Source organism: Pararge aegeria, chromosome 6 (assembly GCF_905163445.1).
Source record: "Pararge aegeria chromosome 6, ilParAegt1.1, whole genome shotgun sequence".
NCBI classification, from domain to species: Eukaryota; Metazoa; Arthropoda; class Insecta; order Lepidoptera; family Nymphalidae; genus Pararge; species Pararge aegeria.
This window is the reverse complement of record NC_053185.1, coordinates 5,649,028-5,666,309: the sequence shown is the minus strand read 5'-3', so window position 1 is coordinate 5,666,309 and position 17,282 is coordinate 5,649,028. Positions and strand designations below refer to the sequence as shown.

The 17,282-nt window shown below is 34.2% G+C and overlaps 1 protein-coding gene across 5 annotated transcripts in view; it reads left to right on the top strand.

Annotated features, from left to right (window-relative positions):
• Window positions 1–17,282, top strand: part of LOC120624536 (calcium-transporting ATPase sarcoplasmic/endoplasmic reticulum type) — a 39,776-nt gene that overhangs the window by 6,691 nt on the left and 15,803 nt on the right. For 3 of the 5 annotated variants that reach the window (XM_039891143.1, XM_039891144.1, XM_039891139.1), the window contains exon 2: window positions 4,957–5,101. In XM_039891143.1, coding sequence (XP_039747077.1) covers window positions 4,984–5,101 — 118 coding nt within the window. In that variant the 5' untranslated portion in view covers window positions 4,957–4,983. Of the gene's footprint in view, window positions 1–3,787; window positions 3,930–4,401; window positions 4,558–4,956; window positions 5,102–17,282 lie in introns of those variants that run through there. The other 2 variants (XM_039891141.1, XM_039891142.1) reach the window with 2 other exon arrangements.

Sequence of the window (17,282 nt, the reverse complement as noted above, 5' to 3'; positions counted from 1 at the left end):
GAATACCAGGTACAGAATTACAACAAAATACGTCTCACCTTTTAAACTCATGTAAACTCGCAGGAAGCTGAAGGAAATTCATATTACCGTTCACAAAAAAGTCAATTATTTTGAAAAGTTGTTATTTTTTTTGCTCCATTAGGGCATGCCATTGAGTTGTAACTTCGGAGTAAGTTTGTATTGAAGCATCTATGTGTACATATACTCGAAAAGCTGTGTAAAATTAAAATTAAAACAAAAGACTCTACATTATAATACAACGTTTTGTTATGCCTTTATTCTGCTAATCACAGTACGTTTTATGTCAATTATAAAAAAGATAATGAATGCACATTTTCTACTAGGGAAGTCTATCGATTAACCGCACGCAGGACGCTATTTTAATGCAAACATGGACGTAGGTTGCGGGCCTTAAACTTAAAATGTGCGGTAGCACCACGCAGTATACTTTTAACCAATTACTGAAAAATTTAACGACTTCAGCAGTAATATTCGACCGTCTCGCACGCGCCATGATATTGGTGGATCTGCTTAAATTCGACTCTGCTTTTTTTTGTTATAATCTTGCAATTGCAAGTCAGTGGACCATAAGCAGATGTTTTTAAAAGTAATATTAGAAATAAAGCTGTTGCCACGTCCTTTGTCCACGTTAATTACAGTTGTACAAATGCCATGGGAACTGTTCGTTTACCTGGGGAAAAAGTAGCATATGTTACTGTCCGTCCTTTCACATAACTCTACGCCAAAAATCACGTTGATTGGTTGCTCTCTTAGGTCATGACCTAGGAAAGACAAACAAACGGACACACCTTCTAATTAATAATAAAAAAGGATGTAGAATAACTTCTCTATCGGAATGATCTCTCAGGATTCAAATTAGGATTTTTGAGTATACAGCATATATCTTAAAATCGTCAAACCACTTCGGTCACTGTGTTCAGGTATAAATTGCATAGTTATGTCGTTTTAAGTCGAAATTGTTGCATAGGTATTATAACCTTCTAACAGTTATGGATTTCAATTATATCTTGAAACCATTAAATTTTGTTTCATGATTTAGTTTCATGCCCAATTTTATTCAAATTCTTTTAAAAAAAATGCATATTTCAGTAAGTAAAACGTATTTAAATTTTAGCTCTGCGGCTCTTGAGCATATTGTGGGTAAGACAGCAGTCTGCGATCAACAAACAAAAAAAGTGATATTCTGGCGAAATAAAAGTAACTACTGTAGTTGCCCACAGTTTTAAATTAAACCACAATTACTTAAAATATACTCGTAAGTTTGATAATTATTGAGGTTTTATTTTTGATTTCACCAAGGCTATCCTGTTAATTTGCCTGTTTTTCTTAAATAAATTATAATCCAAAATATAATTAAAACGAGTTTATATGCATTGATTTAATATGATACTATCGTAGTGTCCAAGTTCTCTATTATATTATAGGGTAGGAAGTTTCATACTTTTCACAATTTTCGTAAAACGGGGTAAAAAGTTTTGAACGACTGCTGATAGGTTCTTCTCTATAATACTATAGGTTAATAAAGAAGAAATAATCAGCATTCTGTACTCCTTCTTTGTATATAATACTATAAAGGTGGAAATTTCATACTCCTCCGTCGGCGCAATTTTCGTAGGTACAAAGTTTTTCTTCACGTGTAAGTATTAATTTAAAGAAGATATTGTAAAATTAACATGACTTTACATGTGTTATGTCACCGTCTTCAAACAATATTATTTATTTTAACGTTTGTGTTATGGTTGTGTCGTCGTCATGTGATTTATTTCGAGACATAGATCATTGTCAAAGGCCAGCCCGTCTTGCCAGCAGCACAAATGTCGAACTCACTCGGCTCACTTCCAATGTACCTACTAGACCAGGGATGGCAAATCATTGGAACGCAAATGAAAATGTTGGGCACCTGCTTATAAATTAATAACATGCCCTACTATCTTTACTAATATTATAAATGCAAAAGTATTTTAGTTTATTTGTTTGTTTGTCCTTACTTTACTCCTTTACTAGGCAACCAATCAACGTGATATTGGGCATAGAGTTAGCTGAAAGGACGTAGAGTAGCATAACCTACGTTTTATTCCAGGTAAACAAACCGTTCCCGTGTAATTTGTAACATAATAATAAAATAATTAATAAAATAACCGCGAAATGTATTTGTTTCGTTTGTCCTTCTTTCACGCAGCAACAAAGTAACGGGGCGTGTTTTTTTTTCACATAGAAATAGTGTACTGGTCGGAGAGTAAGATAATATGATACTATTAATCCTGTCAAAATCTTAAGCGCTAAGTAATATGTTATTGTTATGACCTCTGAATACTACAATGACAGAATGCATTTCGATGAAATTTAGTATTTCAGCCTGGGCACAATTAATAACCAGGATACTTTTACGCAAAAGGACATCAATAATTGTTAGCTTATCCTTCTTTCAAAGTTGCTGCAAGTTCTCAGATTTATAACATTGGTACTCAAGTTGGGAAACACGCACAGTATACGCAAGTGAAGCCGCGGAAAGCTGTAGTCATAATTACATTTTCTTCTTTCATGATAAAATTTTGCTAACACAACACACAACAGTGTGGCACAAGACCAAACACGCTTAGAAAGCTAGTCGCTAGTCTTTCAGCGGTATCTCATATTTTTTTTGTTAAACCCATAATTAAGAATGGTGACTTCATCACGAGATATTTCAATAATCTGACTGTCCACCAATCAGTTTATTGAAAGTGGTGATATCGTCATCGTAAACATCTTAGCAGTGAAGCCTACACTGAGCATTCGATAGCACTGTGAGATTTCACGGTAAGTTCGTAAGTGTGTAAGTAAATTAAATTTTCTCACATAACTTCCAATCTATGACAGATGCCAGGTCGTTGACTCGTCAGTCATACGTAAGACAGGTCGTGTCATAAATTGCATGACGTAATTACAAATTTAACGTGGCGGTCATAAACCATACGTTAAATTATAAAAAATATGCATCGAATTGTGTGAAAAATAGAAGTGCCTAGCTATTTAATAGGAGTGATTTATAATTGGGTTAATTTACTCATCTAGAATAGTTTCATATATGTAAATAAAGAACAACTATTTTTCAATTTAAATTACTATTTTTAACTCCCTTTAGAACTTATGTTTCGCCATAGAATTGAATTTCCGTAGTAAATAGGTATTAGAAGCGATTAAGCGCTGTTCAATTTCAATAGGTTCATATTCAATAGGTAGCAATGTCGCGTAAATTAAAAAAAACTGCTAAAAAGTAAAAGACTGACAGACTCTCATTATGCATTCTACCTCGTTAGCAGTAAGATCTAAAACATTTCTACAATCATCACAAAATAATAGGTAACTCTTATTATTTAAATTTTATTTGAATCACAAATTTGACAAAAATTAATGCGTGTGATTCGAATAAGCTTAAATCAAGGTAAGGGTCAGAAGACCCTGGCCCTGAGCCCAGTTCTGCTAGGTCGAGTACGTTTTCTCAATGGTTTTGTTAATATTCTCAAAAATACGATTGTTTCTTACAAATTTAATTTATATTTAAAGAATTTGTGATAATCGACCAAATTACCTGTTTAAAATTCAATGTTAAGGCAAAAATTGTTACTGAAATGTACCGGGAGCTCGACCCGGGCGGCGCGGCGGCCGCTATAAAAAGATCAACATAGGACGGCCGACGACGGCCACCGCGCGACATGCAACCCTGGAAAGCGACTCGACTGTGCCGCCGAGTACTGTTGCCAAAATAATTAAAGAAATCTCCGTTGATGTCCCTCCGCTGCGCCCGCGCCGCTCTAAAATCGTCGCTCTTTGCCCGGGAGTCGCTTCTCGGGGCGCGGCGGGAAAACATCTCCCGCGTCACTTTTATTTCTTCTTTCCTTCCTGACGCTGTCGAATAAAATATTTCAGTAAGTTCCAACTACCTCAAAAATAAATAAACCGCGAGTGTGCCAATATTCAATGTGAAATTAAGTGTCAAAGCAACGGAGACTGTGTAAAATAATATTGTGATAAAGTGTTACATAACGCATAGAAAATTTAAAAGTTATTCCTCATTTTTAAAAATACCGCACTTTCGAGGCGCCTAGAGAATAAAAATAGCACTGCGTCACGTGGTTATCTGTCGACCTATAGTAAAGCACCACATTTATTACAAACCTTAAATTATATTTCTTGCAGTCAGGCGTATTTATTATATCCTATCACCGATATTACTAAAACAACTAATATATAGGAACTTATGCAATTTATTGTTACAAAAAGAATGAAAACGTAATAAAAAGACTATCGTTTGATAACTTTGGTATATCACCGGAAAAACAGATGGCGCTAACGTAAAAAATAATTTTACGTCAGTCTTAGAAAAAATGACGGCTGGATTGGATACGTGTTGGTGTAGCTTATGATATTTACGAGAAAAACTATTACTTAGTACAACATTTAGTTATAGTTACATAAAATAGAGAATTTAAACTATTTATGTTAAGTGAAGTATATAATAGGAGACACTTTGCTCATGTTATAATAAAATTCACGGTGAGTGTACACTAGCAGTGATCTGATCTGAACGGTGCTTACAGTACCTACAGAACGTGAAGGAGGAAATTGTTAGTTAACAAAATTGCGTGCCCTATTTCCTAAAGCTTCCCAAGTTCATGTTGCAACATTGAAGGATTATTCGATGGAAAAGTAGATAAAACTGGTCCTTTGTATAAAATAATAATGACAGTTGAAAAGTGAATAGTTTCGAGGTTATCTTAAGTTTATGCGTAATAAATTGTTTAATTTTTGTATTTGAAAGACCATCTATAAATTTCTGTTCATTTCCGACGTAAAACAATCGCAAACTGCATGTACCTATTGCAGTTTTAACATAACCTATGTGATTGATGATGACTTGTCATTTTCTAACCTATATCCTTTCTTGAATTTTAGAACTGACGGCAACGTAGAAATTTCACCATGGAGGACGCTCACTCGAAATCCGTGGATGAAGTCTTAGGATATTTTGGCACAGACCCAGACAAAGGCCTTAGTGCAGACCAAGTCAAAAGAAATCAAGACAAATATGGGCCAAATGGTAAGTAACTTTGTTTATTAACTTAAAAAGTTGTTAAACTAGTCAGAGCAAGACATTAAACTCTTAACTCAAATTTTCTTCATTCGCTAGCCTACAACAGGCTTTCTTGGTGTGTTCAAATATGTTTTTTCCATCTTTTGATATGATGGTCTACACTTAATATATTAACAGAATAAAACTTTACAGCCACTGCACCCATTTAAGAAGATTAACACTAAGAAAAATTAATTCCTAAGCTTTTTCCCAATTTATGTACCCTACCCTATGTGGTAGTCTCTTATAAAACAGGATGGTTCTACAAGCTTACAGTTATTAAAAACTTTGATTTTTATTGAGATAATATAAAATATTAAATTTAAACCAATTAGTTACTACTTTTATGTAGCCTAGTGCTACACACTACCAACAAGTTTAGTTAAGCTGAAGGTTATTAATATGGCAGTCATATTTGTTCTTTAATTTTATATGCATGTATGAAACGTTTGAATGGGTATTTGTTATTAACAGTCATACAAATTTTATTTACAGTACTTCACAATTAACTGCTTTGGGCTAATTTAAACACAGACAAAAAAAGATGCTAAAAAGACAAGCACCAGTAAAAGACTCACATTTTCAAAATTATAATTCTTACAATAGAGAATGTAACTTAAGTAAAGATTTGAATATATAACTTTCTTAACTAACTAAAGAGGGAAATAATTAAATAAAACAGTGTTAAATATATTTGAAATAAACTTTTTATTTGCTTTCTCAAATAGCATAAAAGTATTAATTATTAAACATAGTATTAATGACCTCAATGCAGTTATACAAGCTATTATGAAGTCATATCCATAAAACTATAGGGTTCCGCTTATATGGTAGATAAGATATTTAGTTCTCCATTAAGACTTAGCCATAAATGGACATCAACTGCCACAAGATATCTTGCTGAATTTATTGTTACAAAAAAGTATTAAAATCCATTGATGTTAGTTTGGCAGTTTTCTCTAAAGTGAAAGTGCCCATTTTTTAACAGTTACTTCAGAATAGCCTGATTTGGATCATGACTATGGTGACAAATATTGTTGATTTGGCTTACTAATAACAGCATCTCAAGCCATTGTCTTAGTTGAGCAATGTTGGTCAACATGATAACAGGATGAGTGACCTCACTCTGGCCTTTTTCCTCCTTAGTTATATGTGTTGAAGACAATCAGATCTTTTTACACATAGTAATACTTTGTTCCTAACTTGTTCCCTATTTATTATCATTCTGCAAATAGATGCATTATAAATCTTATTTATAAAAATCCTTATCCTACAACACAGCTATTTGGTACAGAAGCATAAAGTTTTGCACACATAGGCAAGTACCAAGAAAGGATTTTTCAAAAATCCATGCATTGCATCATTATGACAGAATGAAATTTTTTTTTAGAAAAAGATTAACAATTAGGTAAATAATATTTAAAATAAATTATCCACATGGGAATGTTATCAAGCTTTTGTATGGTAAATTAAATGAAAGCATTAAAATATTATACATTTATTTAACAATAGCATAAATTTATCAGTTCAGTCTTATAAAATTTACCATGACATAAAAATTTAAGGTCAATTTTATCAATAGGCTTAAATGGCCAGTATAGCCAACTAATTGGATAGGCCACTATTAAGTAATAAAAATCAAAAATTTTACACATCAAGGATGTACATAAACTGTATAACTTTGTTTGGTAGTTAAGCTTATGTCCTATGTGGCTACCAGATAATCTGATAATATTATAATCAACCACTTAATCTTTATAAATATTTCATCTCATGGCAACAATCGGAAGTACTTTTGTTTAGAATAACAGCAACCCTAATGCCTTAGCTATATAATGTCAACTAACTGCAGTTATATTGACCATTAAATTGCAAAATTTACACTACCAGTGATATTCCCTTTAAATGTTAGGTTAGGTTAGTAGTAACTCTCCTCCTCTCCTGTCGCTAGTTAAAGACAGAAGCTCAACTGAAATTACCATCTATATAACATAGTATAAAACAAAGTCACTCCAGCTCTGTACGCTTAGATCTTTTAAACCACACAACAGAGTTTAATGCAGTTCGCAGCAATAGATGAAAGTGATTCAAGAGGAAGGTTTATATGTAGTAAACATACATATTTTTGTGCGTTTACAACATTTGTTTGAATTATAGTATTATGGAATTATATTATAATTCACTCTAAAATGCCCTACAATAATTGCAACATTGCACCCATGCAAATCCTAGGTTGCATAGATATGTAATCGTCATCTGAACCTTTGAAACTTTACCTTTACATATCCTTTGTTTTATTCTGATTACACACTACATAATAAAACTTCTTTTGTTTAATTTGAATGATGAGTTCCGCTTGAAAACGATAGTAAATTGAACCAAGGACAGGTGCAGTTTCTAACAAGATAAACTTGTATAGCTTGTTGCTTGACCCACTGAAGTTTTTTATAGGACTTAGTAACAAGTGAAGTACCGTCTTAAACTTATATTTACTGGTTTTTATAAGTTATTTTAATTTTGTAAAATTTCATGACTTTATCTAAATATGGATATGCCATTACATCTAAGTAGGTTCGAAAGTGAAATCATTTAAATTGTAAGACGGGTGTTTATAAGAACATGAAAAATAGTAGTTGCCATTACAGGGACAGCGTTTTATGATAATTGACCTGAAATTTCCCTTCCCATTCTGATCACAGTTGATAATAGATAACTTGATTCAGCAAGTACTGTTCATAGAAGCACTGCTGCACTGCGTGCCTGCCAAAGAACCTCTGTAACCCCAAATGCGGCATATTAGATTTAATTCTCTTTCTTCTAGGTGAGAGGAAGCCTTCGTCAGAAGTGGGATTATATTCTTCCCAATACCTATCGTATTCCAAAGTCTTATGTACTCAACTTGGACCTTACCTTACCTTTGCATGGAGTACATGTTGTAGTATTAAATCAATATACAATTTTGTTCTAATAAGTCCAGGAACTATATTCTCATGCAATCTATCAGTAATCACTTGCATCTAAAACTAAATAGATTAATATAATTAAAATGCTCCAATAAAAATTATCTGCTCTGATTTTTTATGCTACGGTAGACAAGTAAAGGTTTTATTATGAAGTAGCTTTGTTCGAATATTGTGTCAGGGGTTATTTTTAGTGCTCCTATGGTGGTGTGATCATAGCGCAAGTTATCAATGGTGCGTGCGTTTGAGCATCGGCTAGGCGCCCATTCAGGCGTTATGGCAATCCCTTACGCCCAGTTTATAATAATAGAAAAACATAATTCACTTTATGGAATATTTCTCTCGTGAGAGCCTCTTTCTGAAGCCTGGACTTTTTTCTTTACCTTAAAAGGCGGAGGTTCGGAATTCAGTGTAATTAATTTTTTATAATACATATTTCACAGCAGTTTTTTTGAGCGATTTAAATATTATATTATGTCGCTCATGTTTCTGAATAAAGCATTAAAGTTTCTTCCTTTATTTTGTCTGTCAGTTCTTCTGATCTGGCTAGCAGAACCTATTTGTACCTTAGAGAAAATTCTTTTTTATAGCTTTTATAGAAAACATATCAAACACAGCCTAGTAATGTCACAGGCAGAGATTTAGCACTACGCTGCCACAATTTTATGGTTTAAAGATTTTATTATGTACTCGCTGTTCGACTTCGTCTGCGTTTGATTTTGTTTTTTGATGTGGCATTCAAGTTTTCAGTATCGCTAAGCCTTAATTGAGGGGTTTGGAGCCGTCCGCTGAGGAGTTCTGTCCTCTATGTCCAACTACATTCATCAGATCTGCAGAAAGTTTTTGCAATATTAAACACATATTATAATCTCTATAAATAAATAATTATTGAAATCGGTTTTAATTTGTCGGAGTTATGGTGTAAAATCGTCAAACACTTTCATCCCCTCTCCCAAAGGAACCGAGCTTAATGTCGGGATAAAAAGTATCCTAGGTATATTACTTCTAACACTTCCAAGAATATGTGCACAAAGTTTCATGAGGATCGGTTAAGTCGTTTTTGCGTGAAAGCGTAACAAACAAACTTACATTGACATTTATAATATTAGTAGGGATTGTCTTACAGTAGTCGCTTTACTTATAAATGAGCAGTCATTCATTCAATTGTGTAAATTTTCCACTGCACAGGTTCAAGACAACGCTGTTCTTCCGTGTCACACACTATACCCTGTATAGCCTTTGTATATCATTCTTGTGAATGAAATAACCATGAGAAAAAGTAATATCAAGTTTACCTTCGCAGACTTAAGATACCGTTGTTATCACTTGAGTCATGTAAATGATTACCTACATTTACCTATACATATAGACTGACAAAGAAGGTCATTGACCTTCTAGTGAAAACAATCCTTCATCGCTGTTTGTTAACGACTTCTATATTATTTTTTTTAGCAAGCTTTTTTCACAATGTAAATGTAAAGCTATTATATAACAATTTTAGCCTAAACCGAACTATATAATATTTTAAAGTCGAAAATTTATATAGTTATTATTATGGCTATTTTCGGAAACCGGAAAGTGGATTTTTCTAACTCTGAAACCCAACTGCAACCTAATATACCGCGTGATGGTACAAACTAAACCATAGAAACTGTAATGTAGATCTATAAAATCTATTTTAAAGTAGAAAGAATATAAAGCATTCTTATGTCCGTTTATGTGACGCGGTATCTCATGGCTTATAATAAAGCAAGGCATTTTGCCTTGTTTAATATTAGTTGATAAGCGCGTTCGGAGTGGATAATTGCGATAACACGCTCTGTTTCAATATATTTGCATAAAACCTTACTCTGCTATTTCCCGCTTTATTTCTTTCCGTTTTCAGCGTCTACGTCTTAACTGAATTAACATTTTCCTTTATCTTTAATGTATATAGCTACAAAATGCGATATGTATGTATGTAGGTAACTCGATTATCTAATGTGTAAACCTCGGAATGAACAATACGCGAGATCTTAAGTCGCCCGGACTTAAACAAGGAGTGGTTGCATAGATAGGTATAGTATATGTGAAATAATCTATCATCATCCCTACACCTAAGTTAGCGCGCTTCAATCTAGTCTGACTCGGCGCTTAACAACAGTTGAAATCTCAGTCAACGTCATACTAGCTTACCAGTTAAATAACCAGATACGAAAACCAATCTGGTTGTGAGTCGTTTCGTGTTTGTAATTTAATATTACCCTAGATAAAAATAGGGGAAGTCACTCAAGTGTGACTTGGGGAAAGTTGGAAACTGCGAAATGTGCTTTACGTAAGTAACAGATGATGCCTTACGTTGACGTAAATTCGTCGAGAACGAAGCGAATTTCATAAATCTGCACAACAAGTATTTCAAACCAGACAAAAGAAGTGAAAAATTCAGCGATATAGATTGTACCTACTGGCGACTTTGTAAAATGAAATGTTATTTTGAAAATGCTGACAACAGATCTTTCTTTAACAAAGATTACGTTACGATTTAAAAGAAAGATGTCTTTTTAGAGTAGTTTAATTTCAAAAGTTTACATCATAATAAGTAACATAGCTTAGAAGTAGCCAAGCATAACCATATTAATAATGATTTAGTTCTAGCTACAAAAATTATAACGGTTGGCGAAAGAGTATTAATCAGTCTTATCAAGAATTTGCGCTTTGAATTCATCTATATCAAAACGGCACGTTTAAAAATAGAGGGCTAAGGTAGACAAGCAATTGTTTATTTTTCTGGCCTCAAACCACTCGATGAAAGATTAGTTTGCTCGAGCAAAATAATCGCCGCACCGCGCCGTCCAAACTACTCGTCCGCGTCACACCACTTTGAGGTCGGTCACAATACGGAAAACTTCCAACTAAAATAGATTCTACCAAAAAAATATTTTATTCTTCATTCATTTCCTCTTTACTTACTTTTATTAATGTAATATTCAAAGGCGTTTGACAGTTTAAAGCACCACAAAATAGCTTACATTTTAATTAAATAACTTGGACATTCCAAATTCTTACATTTAATAAAACGTCACAATACAGCATAGCTTCCATCAAAATAAATACAATTTTAGTGAACGGAGGCTTTTTATTCGGCTCCGAATCTGATTTGGGCACTATCGACTGATGTTGATGCTTGCCTTTAGGCTGAACTTCATAAAAATAGGTTGTAAAATAGCTTGAGCCTTAGTAAGACGAGCTAATTTGTCTTCAAGAAGCCAATGCCTATCGGTTTACACAAAGATAGCCTTGTAGTGCGACAAATTAGGTAGCTAATTTAAATACCCTTAATTTTTATTTAAGAAATGATTAGAACTGAGCCTAAGGCTCACGACTTCAGAAAGTAAAATATTACTCTTAGGAAGGCGCCACTTTCAACATGCATTGTTTAGTTTTGCGGTTGTATTTTGCGGGGTATAATCTCACGTATTAATGACATAGTTTTAACTTTATGCTTACAACTTTAAAATTATACACGTAAGTAAATTAAACTATGTTTAATATTAAACCACGCTACATGCAATTTGTTATTTCCTTATTTCAAGTTACGTCATTACATACTTAATGGCCGTGCAACTTTGAATTTTCATGTTACGTTTTAGATCAAAACAAAATTGATTTTAATCTTCATCTTAATAATCACAACATCACAACAGGCATTTTTAATCTTTGAAACGGATATTATATTAGCCATGTGGTCTTTTACAGCGCTCTAAGTGCGCTTACGCTTTGTACGCAAATTTTCTTTGATATTATAAATCACCGATCAAAGAAACATCCTGACCGTAATTTAATTGGAATATTTATAGTTAAAGAGAACACTCGCACCGAGAAATATTGTTATGACATTGATATTTATGTAACTGCGAATTAAATTGAAGTTATCTTTAATGATGAAATGGAATCTGTAAAGAAAATAACGGTTACAAAAAAATATCGAAATAATATTATATGAGATGATTCATTAACATGCAATAGAAGCATACTTTTAATTACATTAGCACTTCCATCAACTGTGTAGTAGATATGCAGTCCCATACAAAATTTACTGTATAATGAGATATTCCGTCACTTTTATTCGTTTTTGAACGTAATCATTGGTAATTTGTAAATAGGCTCCTAATTTGTGGGGGAAAGCTTATTTTTGACTGTATGTTGTGTCCTGTTAACATATGATTTACTATTATAGACATAATAATAAGGTATAAATATTGTTGCGTAACACGTATCTAAAATGACTTAGCCCTATAACTTAGCTTCCGGTGTCTGTCACCGGGTGGATAGGTACAAATCTGTTTTTGATAACAGATTAAATATGGAAACATCTTGATGGATTTTTAAGAGCGACTCTTCCTATCTTGACAGTCTAAGTAGGTCCATACATTGCACCTTCTCTTAAACTTACCTTGCAAGTAAACGATTTATACAATGTTATCTTATTTAAATCAACGATCTATGTATGTACTACTGAAATATTTGACCCTCGGCTACAGATTCAAACAATTAAAAACGCATTACGAATTCTCGTTTTACTCTTCTTTTTGACCTATTATTATAATGTAGTATAATAGGATAATTGTATCACAAGTGAGAACTTGTGTTTCTTTAATAATACTGCTTCATAACCGCACAGCTAAGATCGTTTGAAGTAGCGCATGTTTATACGCATTTACATTCAACTTGATGTTTTTTATTTCTAAATTTAGTTGCGTTGTTACATACAGAATTATGTACTTAGTACTGTACCGTGCCTACTTGCATATTGATGTGTGTCACTTGATACATTCGTTTAGGTATTGCTTAGGTAGAAATGTCTAGTTAATTTGGCAGATTAACTATTACAGACTTATTGGAGTGACGTGCTTTATTGGCATGGTTACTCATGCTGCTGAATTTATGTGATTAAATATCATAAATAGCTAAACAACATGACCCGGCTCCGGATTTAATGTTTTATAGGATTGCACAGAGGTCTGTGAGTTGCTAATGGGTTTCGTCTGTCATCTCTAGAAGTTTTTGAGGAGTCCGGGAAATCTGAATCCATTTAAAAAAGTCGAGTTATTTAGTGGTTTAATAGCAGATTGTCTAACGTTACGGGTGCCGGGATAAATCCCAAGCAAACGAGGGGTTATTGAGAAACTCCCGAGCGTAGCGGCGATGGTGTTAAAACTAGAATCCTGTGTGTAGCGAGGGTTCTATTGGCGCTCAAAACTAAGGCATTTAAGCCTGAGTTGAATACTCAACTTAATGAAAACATAAAAGCCCCTAAGGACTCCAGCACAACATTACTTACCCGCTAAGGCTTATGTAATAAGGCTTTGTCGAGCGAGCGGTGTGAAAGTACTAAACACCACTGATTGAGAGCTATTTTCTGTTGACCGCTTAGAGTAGTGCGTCCAAGGATCTCACAGCTCTTCACCAAGTTGAAATGGTACTACCACCTTTCCACGAAAACTACTCCAATGTCTACTTGATTCACTTATTAACCCTTGACTGCAATCTTGCCTGTTGGTATCATCATGATCGTGTAGTCTTTTCGGGCTTACTTGTTAGAGTTAAGACAGTTATTCCTAATCTGTTTCCAGGCGGTATCGCATCGTACCGGAACGCTTAATCGCTGGGTTTATTTGTCGAAGACGACACCCGAGAAAGTACAAAAAGTATTAATTACTATATCCCCTGCTGATCAAATCCGGCAGTGTGATTACGTAACTCACGACAGGCTTTTAATAGGCGTAAATCTTCTAATCTTTGTCAAAGGTCACTTTTGTATTTATTTTGTATGCAAAAGTGACGTATGACTGCCAAGATCGCTATATTTACGCCTGTGGCAAGCCTGTTGTGAGAAATGTTATCATCCTGCCGGATCTCCCGCTTATACAACCACAGCAATGTGCCAGGACGAAATCCATCGATTGACGTGATAAGTCAATCGGCCTAGTTTTGCATCCCAACGTAACCTGTAGCGGGCTACCAGTACAGGGTTGATCAGATGATGATATCCACGGCAAGATGCCACTATAGAAGCCATTTTCTCGTGGCTTAGGCATATCGTTTACGCTTTTTTGCTTCACATCGAGTGGGATGTAGATATACGTGGCGCTTCAGAATGCTGACGCGTGATGCGGCGAGCTCAGAGTGCCTAGTGACTGAAACATATGCATATAGAATAGATACGCGCCAGTGGTCGGTTTATTTTGGACAATCTTACGTTGGTGTCTTGCGTATAGTATGTACCTCTATCACAGCGCATACGCGAGTTTGGTTCACGTTACGATACTAAATCCGCTGTGCTATCACGAGCACACATAATAGGTCTTAAGGGTTAAATTTGCATCCCAGAAATTCAAGGTTAATAAGTTAAAAGCGGTGAAAGCCTAGTGGTTGGAAATTCGGCTTCACTTGCGAAGGGAACGAGTGCGATCCCCGGCACCACGGACTCTTTAAGAGTTATGTGAGTTTTTTATTTGAACAATTATATATCACTTGCTTTAACGGTGAAGGAAAACATCGTGAGGAAATCTTCAAGCCTCAGAGTTCTTAAAGGAGTCTGAATTCTACCAATCCGTACTTGTTTATTGGCTGCCAAGTACTCTTCTCATTCTGAAAAAAGACTCAATTTTTTATCTGATTTATATTGCATCTGCAATAAAAGCAAAGTATCGTTAAGGAGCGTGATTTTATAAAAAAAATACCGTAGGTATATGATGCGAGATAAAGAACTAGAAGCAAAAATATGTAAAATTTCTACCTAAACCTACCTAGTCGCTCATATTATGCGACTAGAACGTGCTAAACCAGAAAGAACTTTGAAAACAAAAATCAGGTTTCTGCCGTTATAGCATTCTTATGAGCGATATATTTACTACGTTCAAATTAACGTTGAAGTTACGAGATAAAAATAAATCAAGAGCTGATCCAGGCTTCTTGGATAGGTTATGCTTTTATCAATTTAACGTTTGATAGCCATGCCACATCGTGATTTCTCGTTTTTTTCTTTGCATAACTTTGACCGTTCTATCCACCATATTGAACTTGTCTTGACGTCATAAAGCCTGTGTAAAGCGGGACGCTAAAACAAAGCGAAATTTAAAAATGGGAACAGTTAAAATTGTATTGCAAGCAAATTCGGGTTCTGTGTTTTTATAAAAATATTATTACGAAGAATTTGTTTGAGACCCTCTTCGTTAAAATGGTTATATAAAACATTTTGGCTCGAGCATCGTTTTTATGACACTGACTGACCAATACTCACAAAAGGCAGTTCAAACTCTACAGTTATTCATAAAATGTAATGTTTATAAGTTTCCAGTTACATATTTATACCTGATAACTAGGTGCTTGAGTCCGTTTGTATGTTTTTTTTTTCATATGCCGACCCTGAAATGCACATATAAATTACATATTGAATTGTTTAGATGGACCACGGAATTAAGAACATACAACTGAATTACATATTTACACACAAGACATTGATATTACATATTTGACAGCCGAATGGCGCACTGGGCAGCGACCCTGCTTTCCGAGTCCAAGGTCGTGGGTTCGATTCCCACAACTGGAAAATGTTTGCGTGATGAACATGAATTTTTTTCAGAGTCTAGGTGTTCATCTGGATATTATAAGTTTTTATATTTATCTTTATAAAAATATCCATCACTTAGTACCCATACCACAAGCTATGCTTACTTTGAGGCTAGGTGGCGATGTGGGTATAGTCGTAATATATACATATTCTTAATTCTGTGAGATAGACGTATTATACTTTTTTAATCCCGGATATGCACGTATGTTACCGATCCCGATGTATTAAAAGAATAACCTTTGTTGCCTTAACAGCTAAATCGCTTATGCAGATAGCTTGCATCCTGGTGACCAACATAAGGTCCCTAATATTTAAAAACGGAAATTGTGAACTCTGACGAAGTCGCGGTGAATGGCTAGTTAATTATAATACATCATTGCTAAACTTTAAGCGTGGCTTCGCTCACGCATTTCGCAAGCGTGGGCCAAAATTTATGACACTAAATTTTAATAATTTTCTACATTACTTTATTTTTCACATCGAATACATTTACAAACACAACATACACTTTATCTTTTTGAAATGATCGAAAATAGTTCTCTTCAATGTGCTAAAATTAAATAACTTTATGCTAATTTTGCTTTGCCTCGCTTTTTGACTGGGTGCCAAATTATATAATTTCGTGAACATAAAGATCGTAGGTCTCTATCGTAATACGTTATTCGTAATTATACGAAGGAAATAATTTACGTAACTCCCCGAGACAAGTATTAAATGCAAAATACAAGCGTTTTATTAATAAAATATGAAATGACATAGTATGCGTTTGCATAGTATAATACGTTAATATTTCAAAATTACGTCATAAAACACACACATACGAATGTGTGTGTTTTTTTTTATTCTATGAATAACCCATACATCCAAATTTTAGAAGTTATGGTAGAATAAATAAATTAATGAAATCAAACAAAATATATGAACTCTGAAAACGTTACACACCTTTTTTTGGACAGTTTTTTAATAATATACTCATTTTACATTGTAACCGTGGTTCTACATAAAAGATCTGTAAAAAAAAGTAGAGATTTGCAATTCTATCATGCGTATGACGTGGTTAACATACCACTAAGCTACTTGTGACGTCATAATATGTTGTTGCAATGTAACGATTTTATACATAATTTTGTACCTATAGTTCGATTCCCATAGAGCAAAAAAATATTCATTTCGATTTACTGTTACGCTATCATCGTTCGAAAGGCAAATTCGAACACGCAAAAGTTACTCACTTATAATACCACAAGAGCTTCAAAATTATCGGGTATTTCCCGATAGGTTCGTTGCAAACAAATGAAGGATTCAAGTTTTTCACGAGCGCGTAGCGCGAGTGATTTTTCCTGAAAAACTTGACGACTTTATTTGTTTGCAGGGAACCTTGAGGGAAATGCCAGATAATTTTGAAGCTCGTGTGGTATTCGGGGGATTATTTTTCCGTCCCAAATGTCGGCCAATAGAATTGCACCATGAGACGAAATGTACAGTTAACAAATAAGAATTTCATAATGAATAAATATAGCAACTACCAGAGAAAATTTTCAAAAAATTATCAGTATAATACCATGTAGGTTGTACC